This window comes from Salmo salar, chromosome 05 (genome assembly GCF_965601325.2).
Source record: "Salmo salar chromosome 05, fSalSal1, whole genome shotgun sequence".
NCBI classification, from domain to species: domain Eukaryota; kingdom Metazoa; phylum Chordata; class Actinopteri; order Salmoniformes; family Salmonidae; genus Salmo; species Salmo salar.
This window is the reverse complement of record NC_138295.1, coordinates 14,690,969-14,712,642: the sequence shown is the minus strand read 5'-3', so window position 1 is coordinate 14,712,642 and position 21,674 is coordinate 14,690,969. Positions and strand designations below refer to the sequence as shown.

Genomic DNA, 21,674 nt, shown 5'->3' with positions numbered 1-21,674 from the left:
GACAACATGTCCAACTTATAGCAGAGACAACATGTCCAACTTATAGCAGAGACAACATGTCCAACTTATAGCAGAGACAACATGTCCCAACTTATAGCAGAGACAACATGTCCAACTTATAGCAGAGACAACATGTCCAACTTATAAGAGAGACAACATGTCCAGTTTATAGCAGAGATAACATGTCCAACTTATAGCAGAGACAACATGTCCAACTTATAGCAGAGATAACATGTCCAACTTATAGCAGAGACAACATGTCCAACTTATAGCAGAGACAACATGTCCAACTTATAGCAGAGACAACATGTCCAGTTTATAGCAGAGATAACATGTCCAACTTATAACAGAGACAACATGTCCAACTTATAGCAGAGACAACATGTCCAACTTATAGCAGAGACAACATGTCCAGTTTATAACAGAGACAACATGTCCAACTTATAGCAGAGACAACATGTCCAACTTATAGCAGAGACAACATGTCCAGTTTATAACAGAGACAACATGTCCAACTTATAGCAGAGACAACATGTCCAGTTTATAACAGAGACAACATGTCCAACTTATAGCAGAGACAACATGTCCAACTTATAGCAGAGACAACATGTCCAACTTATAGCAGAGACAACATGTCCAACTTATAGCAGAGACGACATGTCCAACTTATAGCAGAGACAACATGTCCCAACTTATAGCAAAGATAACATGTCCAATTTATAGCAGAGACAACATGTCCAGTTTATAGCAGAGACAACATGTCCAACTTATAGCAGAGACAACATGTCCCAACTTATAGCAAAGATAACATGTCCAATTTATAGCAGAGACAACATGTCCAGTTTATAGCAGAGACAACATGTCCAACTTATAGCAGAGACAACATGTCCCAACTTATAGCAGAGATAACATGTCCAACTTATAAGAGAGACAACATGTCCAGTTTATAGCAGAGATAACATGTCCAACTTATAGCAGAGACAACATGTCCCAACTTACAACAGAGACAACATGTCCCAACTTATAGCAGAGACAACATGTCCAACTTATAGCAGAGACAACATGTCCAACTTATAAGAGAGACAACATGTCCAGTTTATAGCAGAGATAACATGTCCAACTTATAGCAGAGACAACATGTCCAACTTATAGCAGAGACAACATGTCCAACTTATAGCAGAGACAACATGTCCAACTTATAGCAGAGACAACATGTCCAACTTATAGCAGAGACAACATGTCCAACTTATAGCAGAGACAACATGTCCAGTTTATAGCAGAGATAACATGTCCAACTTATAACAGAGACAACATGTCCAACTTATAGCAGAGACAACATGTCCAGTTTATAGCAGAGACAACATGTCTAACTTATAGCGGAGACAACATGTCCAACTTATAGCAGAGACGACATGTCCAACTTATAGCAGAGACAACATGTCCCAACTTATAGCAGAGATAACACGTCCAGTTTATAGCAGAGACAACATGTCCAGTTTATAGCAGAGACAACATGTCCAACTTATAGCAGAGACAACATGTCCCAACTTATAGCAGAGACAACATGTCCAACTTATAACAGAGACAACATGTCCAACTTATAGCAAAGATAACATGTCCAATTTATAGCAGAGACAACATGTCCAGTTTATAGCAGAGACAACATGTCCAACTTATAGCAGAGACAACATGTCCCAACTTATAGCAAAGATAACATGTCCAATTTATAGCAGAGACAACATGTCCCAACTTATAGCAGAGACAACATGTCCCAACTTATAGCAGAGACAACATGTCCAATTTATAGCAGAGACAACATGTCCAGTTTATAGCAGAGACAACATGTCCCAACTTATAGCAGAGACAACATGTCCAACTTATAGCAGAGACAACATGTCCAGTTTATAGCAGAGACAACATGTCCAGTTTATAGCAGAGACAACATGTCCAACTTATAACAGAGACAACATGTCTAACTCATAGCGGAGACAACATGTCCAGTTTATAGCAGAGACAACATGTCCCAACTTATAACAGAGACAACATGTCCAACTTATAGCAGAGACAACATGTCCAGTTTATAGCAGAGACAACATGTCCAACTTATAGCAGAGACAACATGTCCCAACTTATAGCAGAGACAACATGTCTAACTTATAGCAGAGACAACATGTCCAGTTTATAGCAGAGATAACATGTCCAGTTTATAGCAGAGACAACATGTCCAGTTTATAACAGAGACAACATGTCTAACTTATAGCAGAGACAACATGTCCAGTTTATAGCAGAGACAACATGTCCAGTTTATAACAGAGACAACATGTCTAACTTATAGCAGAGACAACATGTCCAGTTTATAGCAGAGACAACATGTCTAACTTATAGCGGAGACAACATGTCCAACTTATAGCAGAGACAACATGTCTAACTTATAGCAGAGACAACATGTCCAACTTATAGCAGAGACAACATGTCCAACTTATAGCAGAGACAACATGTCCAATTTATAACAGAGACAACATGTCCAACTTATAGCAGAGACAACATGTCCAACTTATAGCAGAGACAACATGTCCAGTTTATAGCAGAGACAACATGTCCAACTTATAGCAGAGACAACATGTCCAACTTATAGCAGAGACAACATGTCCAACTTATAGCAGAGACAACATGTCCAACTTATAGCAGAGACAACATGTCCAACTTATAACAGAGACAACATGTCCAACTTATAGCAGAGACAACATGTCTAACTTATAGCAGAGACAACATGTCCAACTCATAGCAGAGACAACATGTCCAGCTTATAGCAGAGACAACATGTCCAGTTTATAGCAGAGACAACATGTCCAGTTTATAGCAGAGACAACATGTCCAACTTATAGCAGAGACAACATGTCCAACTTATAGCAGAGACAACATGTCCAACTTATAGCAGAGACAACATGTCCAGTTTATAGCAGAGACAACATGTCCAACTTATAGCAGAGACAACATGTCCAACTTATAGCAGAGACAACATGTCCAGTTTATAGCAGAGACAACATGTCTAACTTATAGCAGAGACAACATGTTACACCATAAAGCTGTTGTGTGTATGACAACATGGATTTGAATCCGGGTCTCCTGCTTGTCAAAACACTGTCCACTCAGCCAGTCTTCAGTCTTAACTGTTGTGTTGAACCACCCTTGTTACACTGAGCACATAGGGCACTATTCAGACTTGAGATATATAGACTGAACATGGACTTGAGTGAATAAAATATGGGCATTATTTGACATAAGTCCATGTTAAGTCAACTGATCTCAAGTCTGAATAGGAATTCCAGCTTTTTCTGTGTGGAATTCCACCTTTATATCTTCAATGCTTTATATACACAGATTAGAAACATGAGGATACAGAGAAGGAGTGAAAGTGGGACAAGCGGAAATTTGAACCCCTGACTTGTGGGACGTTATTAAGATAGCAAATTAGTTTGGAATGTTACCCACTCAACCATATCTCCGCGTGGCTGAGTGCCCTATAGATCACTCTATGGTCAAGTGTAAAAACAGGAGAGTTTGCGGGCGCTTCCCCTCTATTTGGTCCTTCATGAACTCAGACAGGTGAGAGCACACCAAACACTCAGGTGAGACTCTCCGAAACAATCCAAGAAAGTGTGCGTCAATTAAAATGTGAGTACCAAATGTTATCACATCGAAGAAGAGAAAAGAAGAGGAATTCACTTAACAAGAACATGTGTTTTGTGCGGTGGTGTAAAGTACTTTAAAGTACTACTTGAGTTGTTTTTGGGGTATCTGTACTTTACTTTACTATATAAATTTTTGACAACTTTTACTTTTACTTCACTACATTCCTAAAGAAAATATTGTACTTTTTACTCCATACGCGTTCCCTGACAACCCAAAGTACTCAATACATTTTGAATGCTTAGCAGAGCAAGAAGATTGTAAAATTCATGCACTTATCAGGAGAATACGTGGTCATCCCTACTGCCTCTGGCCTGGAGGACTCACTAAACAGAGAACATCCCTGGTCATCCCTACTGCCTCTGGCCTGGCGGACTCACTAAACAGAGAACATCCCTGGTCATCCCTACTGCCTCTGGCCTGGCGGACTCACTAAAGAGAGAACATCCCTGGTCATCCCTACTGCCTCTGGCCTGGCGGACTCACTAAACAGAGAACATCCCTGGTCATCCCTACTGCCTCTGGCCTGGCGGACTCACTAAACAGAGAACATCCCTGGTCATCCCTACCGCCTCTGGCCTGGCAGACTCACTAAACACAAATGCATCTTTTGTAAACAATGTCTGAGTGTTGGACTGTGACCCTGGCAATCTGTAAATAATGTCTGAGTGTTGGAGTTGTCCCCTGGCTATCTGTAAATAATGTCTGAGTGTTGGAGTGTGACCCTGGCTATCTGTAAATAATGTCTGAGTGTTGGAGTTGTCCCCTGGCTATCTGTAAATAATGTCTGAGTGTTGGAGTGTGACCCTGGCTATCTGTTAATAATGTCTGAGTGTTGGAGTGTGACCCTGGCTATCTGTAAATAATGTCTGAGTGTTGGAGTGTGACCCTGGCTATCTGTAAATAATGTCTTAGTGTTGGAGTGTGACCCTGGCTATCTGTAATTAAAAACAAGAACATGGTGCCGTCCACTTTGATTAATTTAAGGAATTTGAAATGTATACTTTTACTTTCACTTTTGATACTTAAGTATATTAAAAAAATGTAATTAACCTTTTATACTTATGTATATTTAAAACCAAATACTTTTAGACTTTTACTCAAGTAGTATTGTACGGGGTGACTTTAACTTGAGTAACTTTCTTTTAAGGTATCTATACTTTTACACAAGTATGACAATTGGGTACTTTTTCCACCACTGGTTTTGTGTAGCATTTCGGCCGCTAATGGCTGCTATGCTAATAGTCCAAGGCAAGCATTCATTGATCAGTTTTCTTTATGCTAGATGTAGTTTTGCATTCGTTTGTTTGTGCAAATTAGGGCCTGCTTTTTAGTTAATACTGCTGGCTTGAGTTTATCAACACACCATATAAGAGCAGGGAATAAACAATAAGAGGAGGGAATAAACAATAAGATCAGGAAATAAACAATAAGAGCAGGGAATAAACAATAAGAGCAGGGAATAAACAATAAGAGGAGGGAATAAACAATAAGAGCAGGGAATAAACAATAAGAGGAGGGAATAAACAATAAGATCAGGAAATAAACAATAAGAACAGGGAATAAACAATAAGAGCAGGGAATAAACAATAAGAGGAGGGAATAAACAATAAGAGGAGGGAATAAACAATAAGAGGAGGGAATAAACAATAAGAACAGGGAATAAACAATAAGATCAGGAAATAAACAATAAGAACAGGGAATAAACAATAAGAGCAGGGAATAAACAATAAGAGGAGGGAATAAACAATAAGAGCAGGGAATAAACAATAAGAGGAGGGAATAAACAATAAGAGGAGGGAATAAACAATAAGAGCAGGGAATAAACAATAAGAGGAGGGAATAAACAATAAGAGGAGGGAATAAACAATAAGAGGAGGGAATAAACAATAAGAGGAGGGAATAAACAATAAGAGGAGGGAATAAACAATAAGAGGAGGGAATAAACAATAAGAGCAGGGAATAAACAATAAGAGGAGGGAATAAACAATAAGAGCAGGGAATAAACAATAAGAGCAGGGAATAAACAATAAGAGGAGGGAATAAACAATAAGAGCAGGGAATAAACAATAAGAGGAGGGAATAAACAATAAGAGGAGGGAATAAACAATAAGAGGAGGGAATAAACAATAAGAGGAGGGAATAAACAATAAGAGGAGGGAATAAACAATAAGAGGAGGGAATAAACAATAAGAGGAGGGAATAAACAATAAGAGGAGGGAATAAACAATAAGAGCAGGGAATAAACAATAAGAGGAGGGAATAAACAATAAGAGGAGGGAATAAACAATAAGAGGAGGGAATAAACAATAAGAGGAGGGAATAAACAATAAGAGGAGGGAATCCCATTTACAACATTTGGAAAATTCTGCACTTAACTGGACTCAAAACACCATACAAATATTTTCAAACTGTTTTGATAATGATTCCTGTTTCTGGCAAGGTGTTGCACAACTCTTGATTCAGTAGTGCTACAACATGATGTTTCAATACTTACATTTTAGTCATTTAGCAGATGCTCTTATCCAGAGAGACTTACAGTCTCTTATCCAGAGAGACTTACAGTAGTGAGTCATTTAGTAGACGCTCTTATCCAGAGAGACTTACAGTAAGGAGTCACACGCAAACACACACTCAGGGACCATACACACACACGCACACACACACTCAGTGACCATACACACAAACACACACACACACACTCAGTGACCATACACACAAACACACACACACTCAGTGACCATACACACAAACACACACACTCAGTGACCATACACACACTCTCTCTCACTGACCAGCCAACACACACATGCCATCAGAAGAGAGTGCTTTGTGTTCATAGACTGGGCAGCAGCTAGAGAGAGAGAGAGAGAGAGAGGTGGGTGGTGGAGGGGGGGGGGGTAGACGGGAGAGATGAATTTCCAGAGAAAGAAAGGAGAGAGAATGAGAGAGAGAATTGATGGGGTGATAGAGATACAGGAAGAAGCTCTGCAGAGAGTGACAGAGCAGACATCCTACACTGGAGAGAGAGAGAGAGAGAGAGAGAGAGATAGCTCAGAACAAGAGAGAGTGACAGTGAGTGTTGCCTCAGAGAAAGATAGACAGAGCCAGACTGCCAAACCGCCAGACAGTCTGAAAGCCTAGTAGCTGAGAACAGTTGGCATCATTGATTTCTAGGAGCTGTAAGCTGCTGGTACACATGGTGCTGTTTCCCTCCTCTCCGGGCCTCCTCATCCTCCTGCTGCTCTCCGCTCCTCAAACGCTGCCCTTTCTTCCCAGGTTGGTTCCACGTCACCTTGCCGTCAGTACCCACAGCCTGGAGCTGAGGCTAGTCGGTCACTAACATGAGAAGACAGAGAGCAGTAACTGTCTCGTTCAGACAGACACTGCTGCTGTAGGTATATCTATATGATATGGGTAACAGGCTATCCCATGAAGGTATAGTATAGTACAGGGCATGGTGTGTCAGTGTGACGCTGTGTTAGGTGGTGTCTGATTGTGCTTGTTGTGTGTACTGTAGTGGCAGTACTGTCAGTCACATTGTTACTAAACTGTGCAGCTCGTTGTGTTCTGTGTCTAAGTGCAGGATAACAGATCAGTCAATCATTGTGTATTGTCTTTATGCTTTGTCCAGTGTAGAGAGTCTCTCTGCTATGTTCGGTAATATTACCACTATTATGACAAGTTCAAAAAACATGAAGACAATTGTGACATTGACCGTCAGCCGTGGCTTACCAATGCAGTTTTGTATACAATACACAAAGGCTGACCGTTGTTTTGTTGTATTTAGAGGGCATGCTTGTTCTTGTCTGAGTGTGTTCTGGTCTGAATGTTCTCTCGTCTTACTGAGCTGTTGTCTCATGGGTAACGCTCAGTGATGTGTGGGGTTTTTGGCTGATGATGCCAGTGCAGACGTGTGTCTGTGGGTCATTGTGTTTCCCTTCCCCTGTCGACTCTTACCACAGCGCTTTCCAATCCTGGTCCCTGGACACCAGGGGGTACACATTTGTGTTATTGCCCGAGCACTACACATCTACATCTAATAATCAACTCATCATCAAGCTTCAATTATTTGAACCAGGTGTGTAGTGCTAGTATCTGTCTGTAGATCAGCGTGGCTGGTGAGGCCATAGTGCTAGTAGCTGTCTGTAGATCAGGGTGGCTGGTGAGGCCATAGTGCTAGTAGCTGTCTGTAGATCAGGGTGGCTGGTGAGGCCATAGTGCTAGTATCTGTCTGTAGATCAGGGTGGCTGGTGAGGCCATAGTGCTAGTATCTGTCTGTAGATCAGGGTGGCTGGTGAGGCCATAGTGCTAGTATCTGTCTGTAGATCAGGGTGGCTGGTGAGGCCATAGTGCTAGTATCTGTCTGTAGATCAGGGTGGCTGGTGAGGCCATAGTGCTAGTATCTGTCTGTAGATCAGGGTGGCTGGTGAGGCCATAGTGCTAGTAGCTGTCTGTAGATCAGGGTGGCTGGTGAGGCCATAGTGCTAGTATCTGTCTGTAGATCAGGGTGGCTGGTGAGGCCATAGTGCTAGTATCTGTCTGTAGATCAGGGTGGCTGGTGAGGCCATAGTGCTAGTATCTGTCTGTAGATCAGGGTGGCTGGTGAGGCCATAGTGCTAGTATCTGTCTGTAGATCAGGGTGGCTGGTGAGGCCATAGTGCTAGTAGCTGTCTGTAGATCAGCGTGGCTGGTGAGGCCATAGTGCTAGTATCTGTCTGTAGATCAGGGTGGCTGGTGAGGCCATAGTGCTAGTAGCTGTCTGTAGATCAGGGTGGCTGGTGAGGCCATAGTGCTAGTAGCTGTCTGTAGATCAGGGTGGCTGGTGAGGCCATAGTGCTAGTAGCTGTCTGTAGATCAGGGTGGCTGGTGAGGCCATAGTGCTAGTATCTGTCTGTAGATCAGGGTGGCTGGTGAGGCCATAGTGCTAGTATCTGTCTGTAGATCAGGGTGGCTGGTGAGGCCATAGTGCTAGTATCTGTCTGTAGATCAGGGTGGCTGGTGAGGCCATAGTGCTAGTATCTGTCTGTAGATCAGGGTGGCTGGTGAGGCCATAGTGCTAGTATCTGTCTGTAGATCAGGGTGGCTGGTGAGGCCATAGCGCTAGGGCAAAAACAAACATTTGCACTCCTTGTGGTCCCCAGGGCCAGGATTAAGAAATGCAGTTTTACTTTATCTGATGGCTATTTGCTTTTCTGGTAAAGACGATGCATGTCTGTTCACTGTTTGCTGTTTGGTCCCAAATGTGATCTGTTTGTGATACAACAACGTTTTCAAAACAATCTTCTTTCAGGACTAGTAAATGTGTCCTTCCTTGTGTCCTTCCCCTCATCAGAGTATTGATGGAGATATAAAGAGGAATCCACTTTAGACCATTGACATTCACCCCTTGATGATGTTTACTACTTTGTGTTACACTAATCTCCTTCCCCGACATTTGCTGGTGGGTGTGTCCCACTAATATCATTTCTCCCTCCCAGACATTTACTGATGTGTGTTACACTAATTTCCTTCCCCATTCCCAGACACTGGGCATGCTCTGCCCAGGCATTGCTGTCGCATGTCAGATCTTACACATGCCTGGATAGACATTTTATTCATTAGCTAACCACTTCATATGTTATAACAATCTGGTGCCTGGCGGCAAAGTTGATGACATGGCACGCAACCATTGGTTGATGCATGCAACGTCTGATCAGGGGAACGCGACCCTTTACTGATGTGTGTAACACTTATCTCCTTCCCCCCCTCCCAGACATCTCCCCTGCTGAGCTGGATGCACTATGGAGAGAACCACCGTACACACTAGCGGGAACCAATCAGCACTTCCCAGGGAATGATGTCATGAATCCAGGTAACTACAGTAAAAGCCTTAAAGCGTTCGATGACACAAAACATCCAGCTGTTTCTATCCCAATTAAGTCCTGCATGAGTTATATTGCCCAGACAAATGTTGAGTTTGAATGCTTCTGGATGTGTACTGTAGCAAACAATGAAACATTGTATTACACAATAACCTCAACAGTCCCAGGTTGAGGAAGTGTTGGGGACATCCTCTCTGTACAATGTGACAACAACATGGGGAAGCCAGCCCAGCTGCTCATGAAGCCTTTTTGATTGTTTTTATGTGTTTCTGTGTGTGTGTGTGTGTGTGTGTGTGTGTGTGTGTGTGTGTGTGTGTGTGTTTGCGCGTGCAAGTGTGTGTCACACAACACGGGGGAAGCCTCCAGCGGTCACAAAGCCCTGTCAGGACAGCTCAAGCAGGTCGTTATATTATAATAGACCATCTGGGAGAGGCAGTATGTTAATAGATGGGTGGGCTTTGATAGACAATTTATGTTCTGTTGATGTTCTGGAGGAAACAGACTAATCTCTGTTGAAATCCTCATCAGCTGGACCACAGAATATACTGTACACCAGCAGATATGTAACTTTTAGTGTGAATGGTTCCTCATACAGTAACAGAGTCAAACCTCCAATTCGGTCACTTTGTCTGGTTACCTTGACTGGTTTGCATTCCAGAAGGATATACGATGAAGCATTGTGGTCTCCATTCCCTCTTCACAGTTGTCACAAAACAAGGTTGCTCGATGATCTTGCACTTGCATACAGATCACATGTAGCTGACACAAAAGTCTATTTTAAATCAACCCCCCCGAAACAACTGTCTCACCCGTTCCTTCCTGAGGGTTCCTCTGACCTGACCTGACCTCTGTTTCCTGTCTTCTCCAGGGGTGGAGTCTGGGAGCGGGGAGGTAGAGTCGGATAGTTACTGGAAGAGGAAGGAGGCGTTCACCAGAGGAAGCACCGTGTCACTGGCCGTGGGAGAGAGGTTCTCCTCAGGTACTGTTCTACTCACAGATACTCTGTACGGATGTGTTCCAAATGGTACCCTAATACCTATAGGTGCTACTTTTGACCCACACGGTGCTATTTGGGACAGCCAGGGTGTTTCTCTCTCTATTCCTGCTATGGATGTGTTAACTGCTAACGTTGCGGTGTTAAAAGCTGCTGGTCATGGCTGTGTGGTGTGATGCTTATTGTGGATCTGTTTGTGTTGATGCTGTCATTACACCTCTATTGACCCTGTCTGTATTCTATACAGTCGTCTATATAATCACTGTATCGTTCATGTTGTCTGTTTGTACAGTATGTCAACATCCTGTAAGAAAACTGACTTTAATGTTAACGTTACTGTCGACACAGCAACGTAGCTACTCTACGGTTCTCTGTGTCTTTCCTCCAGCAGGTTCCAGTGTAGCTCTCCCCCAAATGGACCTAATGTTAAAGGGTCCCTTTAAAACTCCACTAAGAGTCACTCAAGGCTGTAATAGCTATGTTATTCCTAGTCTAACACTGACACACGCAGCAGCTGCTGTGTTATATGAGCTCACTGAGAATGGCTCTACAATACACTCCCTGAGAATGGCTCTACAATACACTTCCTGAGAATGGCTCTAATATACACTTCCTGAGAATGGCTCTACAATACACTCCCTGAGAATGGCTCTACAATACACTCCCTGAGAATGGCTCTACAATACACTCCCTGAGAATGGCTCTACAATACACTCCCTGAGAATGGCTCTACAATACACTCCCTGAGAATGGCTCTACAATACACTTCCTGAGAATGGCTCTACAATACACTCACTGAGCTTGGCTCTACAATACACTCACTGAGAATGGCTCTACAATACACTTCCTGAGAATGGCTCTACAATACACTCACTGAGCATGGCTCTACAATACACTCACTGAGAATGGCTCAACAATACACTCCCTGAGCATGGCTCTACAATACACTCCCTGAGAATGGCTCTACAATACACTTCCTGAGAATGGCTCTACAATACACTCTCTGAGAATGGCTCTACAATACACACACTGAGAATGGCTCTACAATACACTCACTGAGCATGGCTATACAATACACTCCCTGAGAATGGCTCTACAATACACACACTGAGAATGGCTCTACAATACACTCCCTGAGAATGGCTCTACAATACACTCACTGAGCATGGCTCTACAATACACTCCCTGAGAATGGCTCTACAATACACTTCCTGAGAATGGCTCTACAATACACTCACTGAGCATGGATCTACAATACACTCCCTGAGAATGGCTCTACAATACACTCACTGAGCATGGCTCTACAATACACTCCCTGAGCATGGCTCTACAATACACTCCCTGAGAATGGCTCTACAATACACTCACTGAGAATGGCTCTACAATACACTCACTGAGAATGGCTCTACAATACACTCCCTGAGCATGGCTCTACAATACACTCCCTGAGCATGGCTCTACAATACACTTCCTGAGAATGACTCTACAATACACTCACTGAGAATGTCTCTACAATACACTTCCTGAGAATGGCTCTACAATACACTTCCTGAGAATGGCTCTACAATACACTCACTGAGCATGGCTCTACAATACACTCACTGAGCATGGCTCTACAATACACTCACTGAGAATGGCTCTACAATACACTTCCTGAGAATGGCTCTACAATACACTTCCTGAGAATGGCTCTACAATACACTCCTTGACCATGGCTCTACAATACACTCACTGAGAATGGCTCTACAATACACTTCCTGAGCATGGCTCTACAATACACTCACTGAGAATGGCTCTACAATACACTCCCTGAGCATGGCTCTACAATACACTCACTGAGCATGGCTCTACAATACACTCCCTGAGCATGGCTCTACAATACACTCACTGAGAATGGCTCTACAATACACTCACTGAGCATGGCTCTACAATACACTCACTGAGCATGGCTCTACAATACACTCCCTGAGCATGGCTCTACAATACACTCACTGAGCATGGCTCTACAATACACTTCCTGAGAATGGCTCTACAATACACATCCTGAGAATGGCTCTACAATACACTTCCTGAGAATGGATCTACAATACACTCACTGAGCATGGCTCTACAATACACTCACTGAGAATGGCTCTACAATACACTCACTGAGAATGGCTCTACAATACACTCACTGAGAATGGCTCTACAATACACTCATTGAGAATGGCTCTACAATACACTTCCTGAGAATGGCTCTACAATACACTTCCTGAGAATGGCTCTACAATACACTTCCTGAGCATGGCTCTACAATACACTCACTGAGAATGGCTCTGTAACACACTCGGAAAAGTTACTCCTAAAAGTTTTACCTCTGCATGTTGATTTCTACATTACAATATCACAGTAGCAGTCAATACTCCCACCTGTGATCTCGAGACTGACAGTGTGTGTGTCTGCTTGTGTGTAGACGTGGTGCTGGTGTTCAGCGGTCGGCGGCGCTCAGGTGTAATACCTGACTCTGAGCTACAGGAGGCGCTCCGTACCAGACTCAGGGTCGTCGAGAGCAACAGTCAGGACGTCATCCAGCTCTTCAAGGTTAGTCACAGGTCATAGGTCAGGGGTTAGAGGTTAGACTTCAAGGCATGCCAAAACAGATGACCCCGCCTAGACCAGAGGTGCAGTTCCAACCGTTGTCCTGATAAAAGTTGTTTCTCTCTGATGTAGATGCTAGTGGTCGGTAGAGAATAAAAGTGACCTTCTCTGCATCCTCGCTGTTTCTTCATCAATGTCTTCGGTTTTTCTGCCTCCCTACAGGACCTGTCTGCCCGTCTGCTGTCTGTCCACGCTGAGAAGGACAGCTTTGTCATCACCTTCAAGACTGTAGAGGAGATGTGGAAGTTCTCTACCTACCTGGCTCTAGGTGAGCTGTACTATCCTACCTGACCTGGATCAAACTCTCATTAACACAGTCTGGTGGCTGATTATTACATCCGGTCTGGTTAGAAGTTGCAAATAGGCGCAGAACTCGGATCAGTGTCCCTCACCCGATCCTAAACTAAACCATCAGCCTGGAAAAAACAGATCTTACATCAGGATGTAGGGACAACTTCATCTTACTTTGTTGTGTCTCCAGGCTATGTGGCGTGGTGAACCTTACGAACACCATATGCCATGTTATAAACACCTTATGACATGTTATGAACATATGTCTCGTTTGTATGTCCAGGCTATGTGGCGCGGTGCCTGGAGAATTTCCTGTGTGACCAGTCGTTCTGGCTGGACACTGAGCTGCTGAGGGACCTGGAGATTACTGTGACTGTAGATGAGAAACACCTGGCCACACTCTACCTGGGACTGCTGCTGCAGGAGGGTGAACGAACACCTTATGAACTCTTTATGAACACCTTATGAACACCTTATGACATGTTATAACCTTATTAAGAACAGCACCTGGCCACACTACCTGGGACTGCTGCTGCAGAAGGGTAGGGATGGTTACTTTATGAACTCCTTGTGACAGGTTATGAAGACCATTTTAACATCATATGAACTCTTTATAGACATCTTATGGACAGTGTACAAATGACTAATGGACACGTTATGAAGACCTCTACAAACTCCTTATGGACAGCTTATATTCTCTACTTTCTTAACCCTCATCATCAACAGCAGTTTATATCACACTCTCAGAACAGAACAGAACAGAAGCGAAAAAGTTGTTCCATTTCAAAACATGTTGTTCCAGATACCTAGAAATGAAATGCAACTAAATCTAAACTGATTACATGTTATGCAATGTCCAGAGATAAAGTAACACAGCAAAACAAAGATGGATGTTTAACTTAATTTAATTTAGAGAGCGATTGTACTACCATGCATTTACATTGTACAATGTCTGAGTAGGCATAATGTTTTACAAGGAAGTACTCTTCTCCCTAACGCCTGAGAGAAATCAATAGCCAGTGAAAGGAAGAAGTGCCTGTGTTGAGTGAGAATGGATTTTTAATGGATTCTGTGAAGGAGGACAGAGCCTCAGTTCAGTCAAATGTTCATTCTTTACAGAAACTTGCATCCCCCTGTCTGAGAGTGTGTCTGTTGTTCTCTGCGTGTCATTCAACTGTATTTATCTCTCTCTCCCCCAGGGTCGTTCTTTGCCAAGGCGCTGGTGAGCAGTGCCGAGCATAGTGATGAGGAGGAGGAGGAGCTGTGTTTCAGACGTAACGACTTGCTGATGGTTAAAGACACGGGGCAGGACAGTCACTGGGAGGGCACCCTTCTCTCCACCGGACAACACGGACTAGTGCCTGTCAACACCATGCAGCCGCTGCCATACCCCTTCTACCAGTGAGTTACCTAGTCTCTACCCCTAACTTCTACCCCTTCTACCAGTGAGTTACCTAGTCTCTACCCCTAACCCATACCCCTTCTACCAGTAAGTTACCTAGTCTCTATCCCTAACCCATACCCCTTCTACCAGTGAGTTACCTAGTCTCTAACCCATACCCCTTCTACCAGTGAGTTACCTAGTCTCTATCCCTAACCCATACCCCTTCTACCAGTGAGTTACCTAGTCTCTATCCCTAACCCATACCCCTTCTACCAGTGAGTTACCTACTCTCTATCCCTAACCCATACCCCTTCTACCAGTGAGTTACCTAGTCTCTATCCCTAACCCATACCCCTTCTACCAGTGAGTTACCTAGTCTCTATCCCTAACCCATACCCCTTCTACCAGTGAGTTACCTACTCTCTATCCCTAACCCATACCCCTTCTACCAGTGAGTTACCTACTCTCTATCCCTAACCCATACCCCTTCTACCAGTGAGTTACCTACTCTCTATCCCTAACCCATACCCCTTCTACCAGTGAGTTACCTACTCTCTATCCCTAACCCATACCCCTTCTACCAGTGAGTTACCTAGTCTCTATCCCCTAAATTATACCCCTTCTACCAGTGAGTTACCTAGTCTCTATCCCTAACCCATACCCCTTCTACCAGTGAGTTACCTACTCTCTATCCCCTAAATTATACCCCTTCTACCAGTGAGTTACCTAGTCTCTACCCCTAACTTCTACCCCTTCTACCAGTGAGTTACCTACTCTCTATCCCTAACCCATACCCCTTCTACCAGTGAGTTACCTAGTCTCTATCCCTAACCCATACCCCTTCTACCAGTGAGTTACCTACTCTCTATCCCTAACCCATACCCCTTCTACCAGTGAGTTACCTAGTCTCTATCCCTAACCCATACCCCTTCTACAAGTGAGATACCTAGTCCCTATCCCTAACCCATACCCCTTCTACCAGTGAGTTACCTAGTCTCTATCCCTAACCCATACCCCTTCTACCAGTGAGTTACCTAGTCTCTATCCCTAACCCATACCCCTTCTACAAGTGAGATACCTAGTCCCTATCCCTAACCCATACCCCTTCTACCAGTAAGTCACCTAGTCTCTACCCCCTAACCCATACCCCTTCTACCAGTAAGTTACCTAGTCTCTACTCCCTAACCCATACCTCTTCTACCAGTAAGTTACCTAGTCTCTACCCCCTAACCCATACCCCTTCTACCAGTAAGTTACCTAGTCTCTACCCAAACCCATACCTCCTCTACCAGTAAGTTACCTAGTCTCTACCCCCTAACCCATACCCCTTCTACCAGTAAGTTACCTAGTCTCTACACCCTAACCCATACCCCTTCTACCAGTAACTTACCTATTCTCTACCCTAACCCATACCCCATCTACCAGTGAGTTACCTAGTCTCCATCCCTAACCCATACCTCTTCTACCAGTGAGTTACCTACTCTCTATCCCTAACCCATACCCCTTCTACCAGTGAGTTACCTACTCTCTATCCCTAACCCATACCCCTTCTACCAGTGAGTTACCTACTCTCTATCCCTAACCCATACCCCTTCTACCAGTGAGTTACCTAGTCTCTATCCCCTAAATTATACCCCTTCTACCAGTGAGTTACCTAGTCTCTATCCCTAACCCATACCCCTTCTACCAGTGAGTTACCTACTCTCTATCCCCTAAATTATACCCCTTCTACCAGTGAGTTACCTAGTCTCTACCCCTAACTTCTACCCCTTCTACCAGTGAGTTACCTACTCTCTATCCCTAACCCATACCCCTTCTACCAGTGAGTTACCTAGTCTCTATCCCTAACCCATACCCCTTCTACCAGTGAGTTACCTACTCTCTATCCCTAACCCATACCCCTTCTACCAGTGAGTTACCTAGTCTCTATCCCTAACCCATACCCCTTCTACAAGTGAGATACCTAGTCCCTATCCCTAACCCATACCCCTTCTACCAGTGAGTTACCTAGTCTCTATCCCTAACCCATACCCCTTCTACCAGTGAGTTACCTAGTCTCTATCCCTAACCCATACCCCTTCTACAAGTGAGATACCTAGTCCCTATCCCTAACCCATACCCCTTCTACCAGTAAGTCACCTAGTCTCTACCCCCTAACCCATACCCCTTCTACCAGTAAGTTACCTAGTCTCTACTCCCTAACCCATACCTCTTCTACCAGTAAGTTACCTAGTCTCTACCCCCTAACCCATACCCCTTCTACCAGTAAGTTACCTAGTCTCTACCCAAACCCATACCTCCTCTACCAGTAAGTTACCTAGTCTCTACCCCCTAACCCATACCCCTTCTACCAGTAAGTTACCTAGTCTCTACACCCTAACCCATACCCCTTCTACCAGTAACTTACCTATTCTCTACCCTAACCCATACCCCATCTACCAGTGAGTTACCTAGTCTCCATCCCTAACCCATACCTCTTCTACCAGTGAGTTACCTAGTCTCTACCCCCTAACCCATACCCCTTCTACCAGTAAGTTACCTAGTCTCCATCCCTAACCCATACCCCTTCTACCAGTAAGTTACCTAGTCTCCATCCCTAACCCATACCCCTTCTACCAGTAAGTTACCTAGTCCCTATCCCTTAACCCATAGCTCCTCTACCAGTGAGTTTCCTAGTCTCTACCCCTTAACCCATACCTCTTCTACCAGTAAGTTACCTAGTCCCAACCCCCTAACCCATACCTCTTTTACCAGTAAGTTACCTAGTCTCTACCCCTAACCCATACCCCTTCTACCAGTAAGTTACCTAGTCTCCATCCTTAACCCATACCCCTTCTACCAGTAAGTTACCTAGTCTCTACCCACTAACCCATACCCCTTCTACCAGTAAGTTACCTAGTCTCTACCCACTAACCCATACCCCTTCTACCAGTAAGTTACATTGTCTCTATCCCTAACCCATACCCCTTTTACCAGTAAGTTACCTAGTCTATACCCACTAACCCATACCCCTTCTACCAGTAAGTTACCTAGTCTCTACCCACTAACCCATACCCCTTCTACCAGTAAGTTACATTGTCTCTATCCCTAACCCATACCCCTTTTACCAGCAAGTTACCTAGTCTCTACCCCTAACCCATACCCCTTCTACCAGTAAGTTACCTAGTCTCCATCCCTAACCCATACCCCTTCTACCAGTAAGTTACCTAGTCTCTACCCACTAACCCATACCCCTTCTACCAGTAAGTTACCTAGTCTCTACCCACTAACCCATACCCCTTCTACCAGTAAGTTACATTGTCTCTATCCCTAACCCATACCCCTTTTACCAGTAAGTTACCTAGTCTATACCCACTAACCCATACCCCTTCTACCAGTAAGTTACCTAGTCTCTACCCACTAACCCATACCCCTTCTATCAGTAAGTTACATTGTCTCTATCCCTAACCCATACCCCTTTTACCAGTAAGTTACCTAGTCTCTACCCCCTAACCCATACCCCTTCTACCAGTAAGTTACCTAGTCTCTACCCCCTAACCCATACCCCTTTTACCAGTAAGTTACCTAGTCTCTATCCTAACCCATACCCCTTCTACCAGTGAGTTACCTAGTCTCTACCCCCTAACCCATACCTCTTTTACCAGTAAGTTACCTAGTCTCTACCCCCTAACCCATACCCCTTTTACCAGTAAGGTACCTAGTCTCTACCCCCTAACCCATACCCCTTCTTCCAGTGAGTTACCTAGTCTCTACCCCCTAACCCATACCCCTTCTACCAGTAAGTTACCTAGTCTCTACCCACTAACCCATACCCCTTCTACCAGTAAGTTACCTAGTCTCTACCCCCTAACCCATACCTCTTTTAACAATGAGTTACCTAGTCTCTATCCCTAACCCATACCCCTTCTACCAGTGAGTTACCTAGTCTCCATCACTAACCCATACCCCTTCTACCAGTAAGTCACCTAGTCTCTACCCACTAACCCATACCCCTTCTACCAGTAAGTTACCTAGTACATACCCCCTAACCCATACCCCTTCTACCAGTAAGTTACCTAGTCTCTATCCCTAACCCATACCCCTTCTACTAGTAAGTTACCTAGTCTCTACCCCCTAACCCATACCCCTTCTACCAGTAAGTTACCTAGTCTCTATCCCTAACCCATACTCCTTCTACCAGTGAGTTACCTAGATTCTACCCCCTAACCCATACCCCTTCTACCAGTAAGTTACCTAGTCTCTACCCTAACCCATACCCCTTCTACCAGTAAGTTACCTAGTCTCTACCCCCTAACCCATACCCCTTCTACCAGTGAGTTACCTAGTCTCTACCCTAACCCATACCCCTTCTACCAATGAGTTACCTAGTCTCCATCCCTAACCCATACCCCTTCTACCAGTAAGTTACCTAGTCTCTACCCCCTAACCCATACCCCTTGTACCAGTAAGTTACCTAGTCTCCATCCCTAACCCATACCCCTTCTACCAGTAAGTTACCTAGTCCATACCCCCTAACCCATACCCCTTCTACCATCATATGCTGTATGTACACCTTATAATATGACACAGTGGCATACTCAGTCACACTATAAATTATCAATCTCTATCCTTGCATTTCCTCTCATCTCATATCTTGTAGGGAAATATGGCTGCCATTTTGTGCCAAGCTGATGTGTTTCCTGTTTGTGTAGGTGGTCCCTGAGGAAGTACCCTAGCTGTGCCGGATGCTCCCCTTCAGAAAGGGGACAGTTTGACCATCCTATAGGTAAGGTCCTAACCCTAAGCCTTCAGAGAGAGGACAGTTTGACCACCCTACAGGTGAGGCCCTAACCCTAAGCCTTCAGAGAGAGGACAGTTTGACCACCCTACAGGTGAGGTCCTAACCCTAAGCCTTCAGAGAGAGGACAGTTTGACCACCCTACAGGTGAGGTCCTAACCCTAAGCCTTCAGAGAGAGGACAGTTTCACCACCCAACAGGTGAGGTCCTAACCCTAAGCCTTCAGAGAGAGGACAGTTTGACCACCCTACAGGTGAGGTTCTAACCCTAAGCCTTCAGAGAGAGGACAGTTTGACCACCCTACAGGTGAGGTCCTAACCCTAAGCCTTCTGAGAGAGGACAGTTTCACCACCCTACAGGTGAGGTCCTAACCCTAAGCCTTCAGAGAGAGGACAGTTTGACCACCCTACAGGTGAGGTTCTAACCCTAAGCCTTCAGAGAGAGGACAGTTTGACCACCCTGCAGGTGAGGTCCTAAGCCTTCAGAGAGAGGACAGTTTGACCACCCAACAGGTGAGGTCCTCCCTAAGCCTTCTGAGAGAGGACAGTTTGACCACCCTACAGGTGAGGTTCTAACCCTAAGCCTTCAGAGAGAGGACAGTTTGACCACCCTACAGGTGAGGTTCTAACCCTAAGCCTTCAGAGAGAGGACAGTTTGACCACCCTACAGGTGAGGTCCTAACCCTAAGCCTTCAGAGAGAGGACAGTTTGACCACCCTACAGGTGAGGTCCTAACCCTAAGCCTTCAGAGAGAGGACAGTTTGACCACCCTACAGGTGAGGTCCTAACCCTAAGCCTTCTGAGAGAGGACAGTTTGACCACCCTAAAGGTGAGGTCCTAACCCTAAGCCTTCAGAGAGAGGACAGTTTGACCAGCCTGTAGGTGAGGTCCTAAGCATTCAGAGAGAGGACAGTTTGACCACCCAACAGGTGAGGTTCTAACCCTAAGCCTTCAGAGAGAGGACAGTTTGACCACCCTACAGGTGAGGTCCTAACCCTAAGCCTTCAGAGAGAGGACAGTTTGACCACCCTACAGGTGAGGCCCTAACCCTAAGCCTTCAGAGAGAGGACAGTTTGACCAGCCTGTAGGTGAGGTCCTAAGCCTTCAGAGAGAGGACATTTTGACCACCCTGCAGGTGAGGTCCTAACCCTAAGCCTTCAGAGAGAGGACAGTTTGACCACCCTACAGGTGAGGTCCTAACCCTAAGCCTTCAGAGAGAGGACAGTTTGACCCCCCTACAGGTGAGGTCCTAAACCTAAGCCTTCAGAGAGAGGACAGTTTGACTACCCTATGCGTGAGCCCCTAACCCTGAGCCTCCAGAGAGAGGACAGTTTGACCAGCCTGTTGGTGAGGTCCTAAGCCTCCAGAGAGAGGACAGTTTGACGAGCCTGTAGGTGAGGTCCTAAGCCTCCAGAGAGAGGACAGTTTGACCAGCCTGTAGGTGAGGTCCTAAGCCTCCAGAGAGAGGACAGTTTGACCATCCTACAGTTGAGAGCAGGAACCTTCTACCTACGCCACACTATACTCATGCCATGGCCAGTGTTCAATGTAAATACTAGGCATTTACTCCAACCCCCTCTCCTCTCCCTTCTCCCTGCAGTAACTGGTTCCTGTGAGGCTGTAGTGGACCATAACCCAGTAGGTTGTGATGAGCTCCAGCTGAGTCGAGGTGACCTGATTGAGATACATGGGATGCTACTCCGAGGTCTGGACCTGTTCATAGGAACACACTGCTCTACAGGAAACACTGGCTTCGTACACAAGGCTCACGTGAAGCCACTCAACGCCAAACCACTGTAAGAGCAATACATTTACATTTTTACATTTTAGCCATTTAGCAGACTATCTTATCCAGGGGTGGGTTACTCTTTGAAGAGGTAGGGTTTCAGGTGCTTTCGGAAGATGGACAAGAGACCAGAGGCGGCAGAACGGAGAACTCGGGTTGAGATGTACGGTTTGAGAATAGCCTGAAGGTTTGGAGGGGCAGTTCCTCTTGCTGTTCTGTAGGTAAGCACCATGGTCATCTAGTGGATACGAG

General features: G+C 44.8%; 1 protein-coding gene across 1 annotated transcript in view; it reads left to right on the top strand.

Annotated features, from left to right (window-relative positions):
• LOC106604337 (SH3 domain and tetratricopeptide repeat-containing protein 2) overlaps nucleotides 1–21,674 on the top strand; it is a 49,866-nt gene that overhangs the window by 7,421 nt on the left and 20,771 nt on the right. The window contains exons 2-9 of the mRNA XM_082974987.1: nucleotides 9,446–9,544; nucleotides 10,423–10,533; nucleotides 13,001–13,128; nucleotides 13,348–13,453; nucleotides 13,760–13,903; nucleotides 14,676–14,877; nucleotides 19,552–19,625; nucleotides 21,237–21,432. Coding sequence (XP_082831113.1) covers nucleotides 9,446–9,544; nucleotides 10,423–10,533; nucleotides 13,001–13,128; nucleotides 13,348–13,453; nucleotides 13,760–13,903; nucleotides 14,676–14,877; nucleotides 19,552–19,625; nucleotides 21,237–21,432 — 1,060 coding nt within the window. The remainder of the gene's footprint in view (nucleotides 1–9,445; nucleotides 9,545–10,422; nucleotides 10,534–13,000; nucleotides 13,129–13,347; nucleotides 13,454–13,759; nucleotides 13,904–14,675; nucleotides 14,878–19,551; nucleotides 19,626–21,236; nucleotides 21,433–21,674) is intronic.